Source organism: Balearica regulorum, chromosome 24 (assembly GCF_011004875.1).
Source record: "Balearica regulorum gibbericeps isolate bBalReg1 chromosome 24, bBalReg1.pri, whole genome shotgun sequence".
Lineage (NCBI taxonomy): Eukaryota > Metazoa > Chordata > Aves > Gruiformes > Gruidae > Balearica > Balearica regulorum.
This window is the reverse complement of record NC_046207.1, coordinates 5297995-5310471: the sequence shown is the minus strand read 5'-3', so window position 1 is coordinate 5310471 and position 12477 is coordinate 5297995. Positions and strand designations below refer to the sequence as shown.

At 51.2% G+C, this 12477-nt stretch overlaps 1 protein-coding gene across 13 annotated transcripts in view; it reads right to left on the bottom strand.

Moving 5' to 3' along the window:
* PIP4K2B (phosphatidylinositol-5-phosphate 4-kinase type 2 beta) overlaps positions 1 to 12477 on the bottom strand; it is a 28201-nt gene that overhangs the window by 15140 nt on the left and 584 nt on the right. For 10 of the 13 annotated variants that reach the window (XR_012838845.1, XR_012838846.1, XR_012838851.1 and 7 more), the window contains exons 1-3: positions 11807 to 12025; positions 2366 to 2463; positions 663 to 759 (exon numbers count right to left, since the gene is read on the bottom strand). Coding sequence is in view for 2 of the 13 variants with exons in the window: in XM_075775235.1 (XP_075631350.1) it covers positions 663 to 759; positions 2366 to 2463; positions 11807 to 11983 (372 nt within the window). In the remaining 11 variants the exon portion in view is untranslated. Of the gene's footprint in view, positions 1 to 662; positions 760 to 2365; positions 2464 to 11806; positions 12091 to 12477 lie in introns of those variants that run through there. The other 3 variants (XR_012838850.1, XM_075775235.1, XM_075775236.1) reach the window with 3 other exon arrangements.

The window sequence follows — 12477 nt, the reverse complement described above, 5'->3', positions numbered from 1 at the left end:
CTCTTTTTCTGCACTGGCTTTTCCCTCATTTAAGAGGTCTCTAAGCAGCCTGCTACTACACAGCTCCTGCATGTGCAAGACTAAGAGCTGTGTGTGGAAGGGTGGCCCTGCTGCAGCAGCAAGAGTTGCGACACCTCTCTTTCACTGGATTTAAGCCCAGCGATATTAATACAAGAAAATGCCTCTCCCCTCCAAGGCAAGCTTGAGCCTCTGGCCTTAGGGGACACAACTCAAAGCAGCCGCCACTTTGATAAACCCAATTCAACAGCACCAATGTTTGGCACACGCGCTTGGTTAAAGCAGCACCCGAATCTGTAAAAACACGACAGACTCATTTTCCTTGCAGATGTTCTGCACTAGATCATTGTTATCCTCCAGCTCCCGCCTGTCTGCAACCATCTGCTGCCTCTTATTTTATGCCTAGACTCTAAGTGCTCTGGAGCAGGGACCATCTTTTCATTCTGTAATTGCCCAGTGCCTGGCACAGCAAGATCTACTCCATTGCTGGAGGCCCTCAGGGTTATGGCAAAACCATTCAAACCATGATTATAAGCCCAAAAAACCAGACGATACAAGAATGTTGGTATCGTAGTTTCTCTGCCAGCGTGGTTATTCTGACCTAGGGAGAGGTGTTAGGAGCGCAGGGAGACAAGAGACAGTACCTGGTAGTCTTGATCATCAATCCCAAATCTTTCTCGGAGGTTTCGGAACACCAGTGGACAATACTCCTTAAATTTAAAGCGACTTGGCAAGTTTTCCCTAGGGCAAAACAGAAAAGATATTATTGTGCAATGATCAGCTTGTGAAATCAAACTCAATTCTTCTCCCACTTCACTGCTAACCCCCCCAGGATATCCAAGCCCCCTCCTACCTACAAGGGCTCTATTCTGCAAGTATTTACCCTCATCAGAGTAGCTAGTTTCTTTGGGTGTCAGCAAAAGTCATCTGTTCATAGAAATGGTTGTAGGATCCAGCTTTTGACTAACAGGCTCTTTGGATGAGGATGTCAGTCTTACAGAACAATCTCCCCTGTCACAAGCACAGATTTGACAGAATAATTTCTCTCTTTCCTCCTCCTTTGTTGCTTTGTTCCGTTCAGTAACACAGCTGCCCCCTGCAACACACTGTTACTGTTTAAGATGAAAAGCTGGAGGAAAGGGGGGGTGCTCTGATTTCAGATCAGATCAGATCACTCGTGCGTCAAAAGAAAGGTCAACACAAGACAAACCATCCCACCCAGAACGCAAAGGAGAGGGAGTGAATCAGCTCCAGTCTGGCATGTTCCAGACCCAAGCGCTGCAGAGTGAGCTTTGCTGCCAGGCCTCCCCAGAGCACAGCACAGTGGACAACAGACATTCCCCGTTGCTGAGGGATGCTGCATCTACTCCCTACCCGAGCTCTCATTCTGCCCGGTGGGAAGAAGCAGAGAGGATGGTCCTGCTTGGACACAGTGGGAGATTTTGTCAGCTCATTCTCAATGAGAATCCTTTGCACCAATACGTGGGAAACTAAAATCTACGTAGGAGAAGAGGGAAGAGCAGATACTGCAAATTGTAGGTGCCAGAGAAGACAAACTTTTGAATCACACTCCCACTCTCAAAAGCTGATCCCTGTGAAACTTAGTGAAAATGAAGCATTAATCAGGGAGCACTGCAGACCTACACACACACAGAGCCAGGGTGGGGAACACAGCTCTGAGCACCAGTCACAACCATGGCTCTAAAAAGGCTTCCAAAAATGGATCTTTTGGGAAAAGGAGAAGGGGGTAACTCCACAGAAACCCCACAGGCCAGGGGGACAATGCAGCTTCGTGGCCGTCTCCTGCGAACAGTCTCAAAGAGACAAGGGAAGCCAGCAGGTCACGGAGAGTGAACTCCTGCCCTCTCCTCCATGGTCTTGGGATTTGGCTTCTGCTGGTCAGGACAGGACACCCAGACAGGGCACAGCAGGAGTCAAGAGACACTCCTGCATCAGTTTGTGTTCAACCAAGGTGTGCAGCAAACTCCAGCCCTAGGGCTTTGGACAACTTACACTTTGTGAACTCTAAAATAGTCTTCTACCCAGTCCAGTGAATACCTTTGTGTAAGTAGCTTTGTTTTTAAGTAGTGCCACTTCTGAGCTTGGCCTTACCAGATTTGTCATCACTCAAACGATGTAAACCAAACCACAAGACAGCATCTCAGTGACAGACTGACCCTCGCCGCGTCCTGTTGAGTGGTCTGTGCAGGACACAGACTCGGGGCACGTGTCCAGCCATGCCAGATTCTCTGGGCATCATAACAGGGAACAAACCAAAAGGCCTTCAACACCCAACCGCAAAGAGCTCTAATTACAGAGACAAACAAGTTGGGAAGCACCTACTTACTTGTTGAATAGATGATTGTCGACCTTAATCTTACTGTAGGCTTTAAAGTCATCGGGCATTAACATGACAGGGACAGGAACATTGCTGAGTTCGTTGATCTAAAAGAGAAAGGAAAGAGAGACTCAAAACTCCAGTTCCACGGCCGTGCAGTTACTGTCAATGGACTTACAGGGATGCCAAATAGCCTGGAAGCTGGTTTTGAAGCAATACAACCCATGAGGCTTTCAGAGCAACTTCCTGTGCTGAAGCAACCTGGACAACACTGTGGTTACAAGCCACAGAAGCATCTCATTCAATCATGTGGTGAGTGCTCCCCCAACCAGCCTCGGCACTTTCATCTGTTCATCTTCCACTGATCATACAGCTTAGAATTGAGACAAACCTACAGACCAAGAAACAGCAGATTTTAGGTTTTAAATAAATCACCTTTGCCTTTATAGGAAGTGTTGCATCAGCCAATTTCTTAACTATTTCTCACTGTTACAAATCATGGATTACCAAAGTCTTCAATGTGGCCAGCCAGAACAGACTCTGGGTAGCTTTGGTGCAGCACAGTGCAGCTCCCCTGTGGATGCTGCTTCTATGCCTGCTGTCTCTTGTTGCTCTTATGCCACCTTCTCTAAAGGGATGAGTCACTCCACTAGATTGTTTTTGCTCCTTAGTCATGTGTGGCAAGCCACAGGAATATAGGAAAGTAGAAGAATGAACGTTCAGCTACTATTGTACAGACAGGCTCACGCTACAGCACCCAGCAGTGAAAGCATCAATAGTAAAAAAAAACAAAACAAAAACCCCACCAAAACAATTCCACCTCTGGACTATATCTGGCTATCCTGCTCCAGACAAACCCACACAGTGACAAGGAGGTGCCAGCGTTCAAGAGCAGGTCAAGAGCCAGCACGTTTCTGAGCTGCCTTTTCTGAGGACAGCCCCAGTATCATTCATTCACACGGACTTCACAGGAATCACGAGTCCCATCTAACTGAACTGCTATTAACATGCTGGATTTAGGAAGCAATTTCATTACAACCCTATTCCCATAATTACTGTGCCAAGCAGGTAATGCTGGAGAGAAGCAGACAACACTGGCAACAGCGGGGTTTGGCTAGGATTCAGGCCTGGGGTCTGTTCCCAACACCAACATCTTAAGCAGGTCAAGTGACTTCCAGCACGCTTGGAAAGCACGCAGCATTTCCCTGCTGACTGGGAACGGGGTCCAAGCCGTCAAGCCTAAGGAAACAGACTCCAGTTCTGGGATTCCCCGCTCCTTGTGTGCCACAGGACACACAATACTGTCCAAACAGCTGCTGCCACATCTCCTCCAAGGAGGCGGAGATGAAAGGAGGCGTGAGGCCGTTCTGCAGTGTGATCTGTGGCACAGTTCAACTCTGCAAGGACCACAGAGGTCCCAGCTCCAGAGATGCACGGTGAGCTGTCTAATTATATGAGCAAGCCTTTGACAAGGTACGTATTTTTCACATCCTTTCTCCATCATTACCAATGAAAAAACAGACCAGATTTAACAAACGTCAGACTGGAGAGAAAGACACATACACACTGCACAGAGAAAAGATGACTATTTTCAGAGACAGTCATCCCACACAACAGATAAGCGGAAAGTAAACTGGCCACCGCTCCGTTACGAACAGAGATGGTGTTCTTTAAAGCTCTGCACAGTATTTACTTTACAGCAGCACCAAGGAGCATCAAGCACTCCCATAAAGTGCTTTGGGATGTATGGAGAATGACGCACAGATGAATGAATAAATAATGTCATATGCCTCCCGTCATCCATAATCACAATGGAGCAGGGAGTCCAATACCCCCCCCAAGCTTAAGCTAAAGGCTCAATCCTGCACTGAGCCACTCCTCGAGCTACAGCTAGAAGAGAGGACAGGCAAGAGGACCACAGGTGAGGAAGAGACCTCCCAGATCCTGGGGTCCAGGTCCCAGCTACTGCAGGGAGCTGTATCTGAGAGCCCCATGCAGTGATTTCCCCTCAGGGTGAAGAGAAAACAGCTGTATCAAGAAAGAGGCGCTGCCTCCAGCCACTAATTATTGCTGTCTAACAGGAGGGGAAGCCCGACAGCACGGCTCCTTAGACATGCCTGTTCTCAGCCTTCTTCTCAGCAGTGGGTAAGGCACAAACAAGCTATTATCAGCTTGTTCCAGAGCGGAGGAAGGGTGCTGACGGCTGAGAGGGAACAGCGATTTGGAGATTGTCTCCTCCCTGCCAGAAATTCAGACACAAATGTTAGCAAAGTGAGATGTCAAGACGTCTCTGGGTGTCCTCATTTCTGCCAAAGCAGAAACCTCAAAGCAAATGTTGTACCTGTTGCAAGTCTCCTGACTGGCAGAAATGGTGTGCCAGGATACCTCATCTCATTTAAAAGATGCCCCCATTCTTCCCAAGATACAACAGTCTGACAACAGCCAAAAAAATCCCCCCCCTGCAGAAGCCTTTCCCCTCTTTCAGCTGCGTACAGCAGAGCTTTCTGGATGTTTTGGGATTCTGGCTCTAGAGGAGATGGGGAGAAAGGAGGGATTTGTGCTAGGGACCAGAATTGCTGCCAAAGAGCTGACCTGGCCAGTTCTAGCCCCAGGACTCATAGTCTGCCCTCCACGGCACAAGGCAGCTCTTGGTCAGATGGCCACTGGGCCTTCATTCCTGACACCCGTCTGAAAGCAGTCTGGATTTGGTTAGGGTTTTTGTTTGTTTTGTTGTTTTGTTTGTTTGGGTTTTAAGCAAGAGGGATGTGCACTGTCTGCTCCCACAGTTACTACTCCCCTGCTTGACACTTTCCTCATGATCCTAAAGGGAGAGGAATGAAAAGCCCCCCCCCCCACTGCCTTGGAAAAGGCATATCCCAAACTCTCCCTTCTCATAGTACAACCCTCAGCATCCAGTGCCCCCTCCTCAGGGTTATCGGGCCAGATCCTACAGCATGGTGAAATGAAAGCAGTGGGCAGCACCGCTCTATAGGGATCCTCTCCTGTGCTTATCATGGTGGAATCTGAGCAGCCTCCAAGAGCAACGTGACTAACGCCTGGCACATGTTTGCTCTCTCGCCTTCTCCCCAGGGAGAGGCGTGTAGCAGGAGATTATATATAGCAGAGTGTGTGTGTCTGTGTATTTATGCTACAGAAGGCAAGGTCACAGCAAGGTGCATAGCAATGAGGTGCCCAGCAACCCCTGGCTCCTGGGGAGCCTGTTCCCACGGGTCTGACCCCCCTGTCTCCCACAAAGAGATGTCACCCAGCTGTAGAAAGTTTGCCTGTATCTGGACCTTTGGAGATCTCTGGGGGTGGTGCTGGCCACAAGATGGGACAGCGAGATCTTGGACTTGGTTCTTTGTTCTGGAAGAGGCAGCTGCAGAGAGCAGAGATGTAGCAGCAGACAGCATCCCAGTCACACACCTCGGTCCCTCACCGCAGGGGTCATGGGCTATTTTGAGAAGCACAGCAAACGCGAAAAGCAGACTGTACAGCAGTCTGCTCCTGGGGTACTTCCACACCTCCACTACAAAGGCTTTAGAGGTCCCCAAGGTGGAAAAAGTTAAGAACGGCTAATTCGGAGCACAAGCTCTTCAGACTAGGGATCTGTCTCCAGACCCAGCACAATGCTGGTTTTCTGTAAGCCATCCAGCTTTTTAGACCTAATCTGCTTTTGAATCCTCTGGAAAACAGGAAATCCCCTGTTTTTGCACAGTCCTCTTATGCCAAGAGTTTTCTATTCCCCCACTGGGCAGAAAGCACAGGCGACCTGACGAGGACCACTCCTGGGCTGAAAGCACCATTAAGAAGTGCATTTTGCCACTGCCACCTGCATTTTACAGCAAGACAAGACAGTGGTCCTGCCCCTCCCCAGGCCAGAGACAGCGTGAATGGCACATGCCCGTCAGCCTCACAAAAGACTCAGACACGCTCTAGGCTCGGAGGCTCCCAGTGGAGCTCAGAGGATTGAAAACCAAGACACATTTTAGACAAACCAATTGACATCTTCACTAGGCAACAGCAGGGGCACTAAGAAAGAGATGCTTCACATTTCTCTGCTGGTTTCACCATATTCTGAGAACAAAGGAGGCATTTCCCAAGCAAGGAGAACAGCCCAGTGTTTCCGGAGGTCGCCCTGGTGAGAAGAGGTAAGGCAGCAGATTGCCCAGTATGTCAACACAGCCACAATCCCAGCAGGGAAAGGCAGCCGGATGTCACTGAAGAAGGGACCAGGGCTTGGGGCAACAGCCGTAAGGGAGACAAGACCCTCATCTCTCCAAAGCCGCAACTGCTGCCCTCCTCCTCCCTTTGCCCAGCAGCCCGAAGAACAGCAAGCTCAGCTCCGCTGTTTCTTCAGCCCTCCCCTTCCCCCGCCTGCCCAGAAGTGGCCAGGCCCTTCATCTTCAGTCAGCAGAATTCATTTTTGCCTACGTCGTTGAGAAGTCTACAGCCACCCCTGGCTTTACAGTGCTGGAAAAAATACCACCTCCTCTCTGTCTGTCAAGCTTGTATTTCCTGGTCACTTGAATTCTTGAGCAACACCAGTCAGTACGATTCTGAGTTTATCTGCAGTTGATAATTTGTCTTCCCCACCAAAGCCAATTCCTTTTTCAATAAAAGACACATCAATATTCTGTGTCATTCAGGGACAGCTGTTAGAACGAATGGGCCAGGCATAATTTTGTTTCAAAACCTGACTGTAGCCTCAAAGTGGCAATTACCATTAGTAAATTGATGGGAAAATGCAATTTGTTTACTAACAAGATCCAGATGATGGAGTGTGTGAGCCTACTCTCTAGGATTCTTTACAACAGGAATTTGCTCAGGAAAATAAAAATACTTTGTTCCTCTCAAAGCCTTTCAATCAGGCATCTCAAAGTACTTTGCGAGCATTAGTTAAACTTTATAATACTCTGGGGAAGTAGGCAAAAGACACATAGCAAAATCACTTTAACTAGCATGGAGACAAACCCACATCTGCAGCAAAACTTTGCCGCTGCTTAGCACAGTACAAACAGGCAATGGTTTGAGAAAAAAAATAATACTTTTCCATGAATTAGAGCATGATTAATCAGTATCCAAGCTAACAAAACCCCCATGCAATGCTATGGAAGCATGAGTCTTGTAGTCAATAATTTCTATCAGCACTCTGGGGACACCAGCATGCTTTAAGAGGAAAAAAAGCATCCCCTAGTGACAGCGAACCCACCTCTTCCCAAACAAAGTACTTTGAAGCCTGATGGAAAGGACTCCTGCATCCTGATGGAGCTGCAGTACAACACTGTGTCACCAGCAGAAGAATCAGCCGGTGCTACCCTGCTGCCCCGGGGTCGCAGGGCAGCCTGTCACCCATCATGTCAGCATGGCCTCAGGACCACTGGGAAGCATCCGTCCTCCCAGTCCACTTGCAGGTAGGCAGAGCTATCACTTCCCGTGGTTCAAACAAGAGCTGAGAAATGGAAAGGTTAAATGACCTACCCACAGTCAGTGGCAGAGCAGGCAACTGAGCCCCATTTTCCTTGCTGAACTACCCAGGAAAACCTTCTTTTCTCTCCGTGTCCCAAGAAGGAAAAGGGCTCCTGGAATCCCTATTTTAACAGGAGGTCCCAGGATGAGAAGGTTCAGAGCCACCAGCCTCAATCATTAACATGGGCTATCATGGCCATCGCCATATGCTGCACTCTCCTGAGGTCAATTAGAGCCACAGCAGACAGCAAGAGTTGGAAAGGACAAATACATGCTGTTTACCCTGTGCCAGTACCAATTTATAGGACTTCAACATTTGATATGTGGCAGATGCTGCTCTGGCTAGAATTAACATGGCAACACCAAAAACAACACTGCAGAGAAGGGAGAAGCGTGCTGCAAATCCCAATTTTGCTATTTCACTTGAATACTAAATAGCTGTGTTTTGTACTGGCTGGCACCACTCCTAAAGGTCCTAGGAGATCGGCTGGTGCTTCAGCCAGTAACGGGAGCCTCTGGAGCACAGGAGGCTGTCTCGGGCAAGATCCACACAGCCAACAGAAGAGATCTACCCATTTCAACAAAAACGGGATTTGTTTATGCCTACCCCCTGCCAACATCCACAGAGCTCCAGGGATCGTTTCCAGCTGCCACCTAGAGAAGCATCATCACGGCCCATACGAACTCAACTGTTCATTTGATGAGCAGAAACAAGAGTCACTTCTTCAACACCCCCCAAACTCACTGGGATCCCAGTGCCTTGTATAATCAGCACCTTACAACCGTTTCTATGGTTTCCGGAGCATCACGCCACGCTGCCGTGTTCATCTTGCTGTTCAGTGCGAGATGGCTTCTCCCTTCCAGAACCATCACAACTTTCCCTCTGCTGCTGGCGAGCTCCCATGCACATGCGTCCAGCCAGGGCACAGAGAACGTGCACGGAGCAACATGCACATAACCAACACTGAGGAGCTGCATCTCCTCTTCCAATGCCATTACAACAGCAGTCACAAGCAAAGCTTCCCCAGGAACCATCTCCACATTTGCTGAATTCTACACTGCCTTACAGAAACCTCAGAAATCAAGGATGACCCTCTGCAACTCCACTTTTCCTATCTGTACGAGTTCTCCCCTCCCCTCCATGGTTTTCTAGTTCAAAATTTTGTTGTTGGATGAATACCACCCACGCTTGGCCCTGCTTACACCAGCCACAGCCCCACCCTGATCCCGATTCACTCGGTTTAAACGCTGACTGGGGACCACCAGGACAGCCAAGACCCAGCTCACTATTTAAACAGAAATGCTTAGAACTGGTGTTCCAGAAACCAGTTCCTGTTCTTGGTGTGCTAACATCATTGCTCCTGATGTTCTCCAGACCCATCACTGCCTGTATTCACACCAGCTGCTAACAAGCTTGTTTAAACACAAGGCAATGCCGAACTGCTGCCAGACTCAGTTAATGGACTCAAGGGAATTTCTTCAGTCAACAGAAATGGTGGATTGCATAAAATGGTTGTTTGTTTGATTTGTCCACGAAAAAGTTCATCTCTAATGCAAGTATTTTTGACAGAATCTTCCCGGCACAGCCTCGTGGTTGTGCTGATAGAGGTTTTCTCCCCCTCCTACTGCAGGGATCCCAAGGCAGGGCTCCACAGACACAGCCAAGGGATTCATCCCTCCTTGTAAAACCGTGATCCAGAAGCCAAACATTAAACAACCCCCCAAAAGATTTCTAACAAAGTCCAAAGGTACTCCTGAAAATATTCCTCAACTATCCAGACCCATCTGCTGGAAGCACGTAAGCAATTCCACTTCCCATATAACCAGGGCACCACCATCATCTCCCAAACGCAGCTGCTCATGTGTTGAGCAAACAAAGCCACCTCGGCTCGCAGCCTGCTCTGCAGCGTGGCCACACCAGCCACCAACCCTTTCAGGCACTCACAAGGCTCACCCAAACACAGACTGAGATTGGTGGCAGAGAAGTGGAGGAAAACGAACTAGCAAGAATTAGTTGGGAAATCTTGGATGTGTGTCCAAGGGTGAGGAGGTCACAGCTGAAATTTTCTAACCCCCTTCCCAGCCCCTCAGGATACCATCCTCCTCTCTGGCAGCAATTTCTTCATAACGTGCATCCAATATAATCTCATTACTAGCTTAGCATTCATACAGAACTGTCGACTTGCCTTCCTCCCTTTGCCTAAATATTTCACAGCCAAGTGCTCCAAAAGTTACATTATCCTGATCCAGTGCCTAAAAAGTTGCCAGATTCCTAGCACCCAGACAGCTACCAAGAAAAAAAAAAAAAAAAGAAAAAAGCTAATTGCCACCAAGCAACAACTGTCCTCAAGAGGCCACAAATGAAACTCAGAAGAATCCCACTAATTTCCATTTCTTCAGGGCTCCTAATAGCACCACTGATCAAAGCCTGATTAAATTCATTATCCTGCTTCCTGGGCAAGGCTCTGAGCAGCAAGCACTCGGAACATCCTTTGACTCAGGAAGACAGCACCGTGTTGAACTACATTTGAAAGCTTTCACTCCCTCATCGGGGTAGCTAGAAATACAATCCTATTTTTTTGTGTGTGTTATTTGTTTCTGCAAAAATTAAACCTAAATCCCTTTCACTCTCTAGGAAATATCCATTAATCCACTGCAGAAGTAGGTGTCTGAGAGCATATTAATTTAGGAAGGGATGAGGTTTCTGAACTGATCACCCAAATATTCTCCTAGAACAGCATCCATTACCCACATCCATGAGAGTGCAGTGGTAAATCAATCCTCCCTTCCAGCATAAGATTTGTGTCTGCCGTCACAGATGAGGGAGAAGTTTCCAGAGAAAAATATAAAGATGGTCTTAGGAACCCCCAAAGGAGATGGATCAAGCAGCTGAGCCTTCACAGACATTTCCAAGGGACCCTTCTCCCAGCTCCCTCCTAAGACTCGTGCCAACAACCGCCCAGGGGAACGTAGGCTGCGAGTCCGGGGGACAAACGTGGCCTGAGTTCTGGTAGCTGAAGCCTAAAGTCAGAGGGAGACAAGGTCGGACAGATGTGGCCAAAAGACCGTTTCGTATTTTGGGATGGAGAAGAGACACCTGTAATTCCCCCCATACAGCCAAATGAGGAACAGGACTGTCGCTGTGCGCATGGGACCTCCGGGTCGCGACGCGTGGGAGTCCCCTCACCACAACGGGGCCGTAGGGACTGCCTCGAGCGAGAAACCCAGGGCTGTGACAGGGGACAGCGCTGTGGGTGTCAAATGAGCGTCCTCAGGGTCTCCGCTGCCACAGAGGGGGTGTGACAGGGCGACGGCACCCTACACAAAGGGACACGCACCAAAATGGCATCGCTCCCCCTCGCCAGCCCTGGGAAACACAGGGGAGGGTGTCGGAGAAGGGGATGCAATCAGGCGTGCTCTGGCAAAGAGGAGTCCGGCAGCGGGGAAGCCTAAAGCCACCCCAGGCATGAGGAAGGAGCTGTCCGGGAGGGACACCCTGATCTGGGGGGGGACCCAAACTGCCCGGAGACAGGGATGCTCTAGGGAAGGAGCCCCAACCCCAGGAGAAAGGCACCACCAGGGACAGGGACACACGCGGGAAGGAGCAGACCCCATGGCGACCCTCCTCACAGGGCGGGCATCCCCCGGGCCAGGAGGATGAGCCTGACACTCCCTGGGAGCGGGAATCCAGGGAAGGACTCGGATTAGGGCACGGATGCCAGCGGGAGGGAAGGCTGCGATTTAGGGGGAAAGCGGGTGTGGGGGACAGAGCCCGATCCGAGGGGCGAGGGCCCTGCTCTGAGGGGGGCGGGACAAGGCCCCGCCTGAGGGAGAGAGGACAAGGGCCCGATCGGGGCGGGGGGGGGGGGGGCGAGGGCGCTCGCTGAGGGGAAGGGCCCGGGGGGGGATGAGGGCCCCGTCCGGAGGGGCTGGGGAGGAGGGCCGAGGGGGCGGGGAGGGCCCGCTGCGGGCCGCGCTCACCGTGTGGTTGGCCCCCCACATGAGGACGCTGAGCAGCGGCTCCGAGGCCCGGAACAGCTTCACCTTCTGGCACACGAAGTGTTTCTTCTTCGTCTTGGTCTTGCTAGCGCTGAGGGCCGAGCCCAGCGCCGCCCCGACGCCCCCCGCCGACGAGCCCCCCGCGCAGTTCGAGGCCATGGCGGACCCGGACCGGCAGCGGCACCGGGAGCCGGACCGAACCCCCTCCCCCGGGCTCCCCCCCTACCAGCGCCTCCGCATGGTTCCGCCCGGCCCGGCACACGCCCCCCCCCGCCCCCCTCCCTCAGTGGTACCGCCCGCCCCTGTCAGCCCCTGCCCGTTGGTCCGGTCCGGCCCGTTAGCTTCCCCCGCGCCGTCCCCCCGTCGCTTCCGCAGTGGTTCCGTCCCCGCCTCCTCCTGCCCCCCCCTACCCCGCCCCCGCGGTGGTTCGCTCCACCGCTGAGGAGGAGCCGCCACGGCCGGCCGAGCCCGCTCCGGCCCCGCTCTGAGGAGGCGCCAAAATGGCGGAGGGCTGAGGAGGTGGGGAGCGGGAGGTACCATGCCCTCGCCGAGGAGGGGGAGCCTCGGATGCTAAGGAGTGGGAGCGCGGTGCTGGCCGCTGGCTTTCCCCGACTTAACCTGCGGCAGGCACGGCACGAACCGCAGCACGGCTC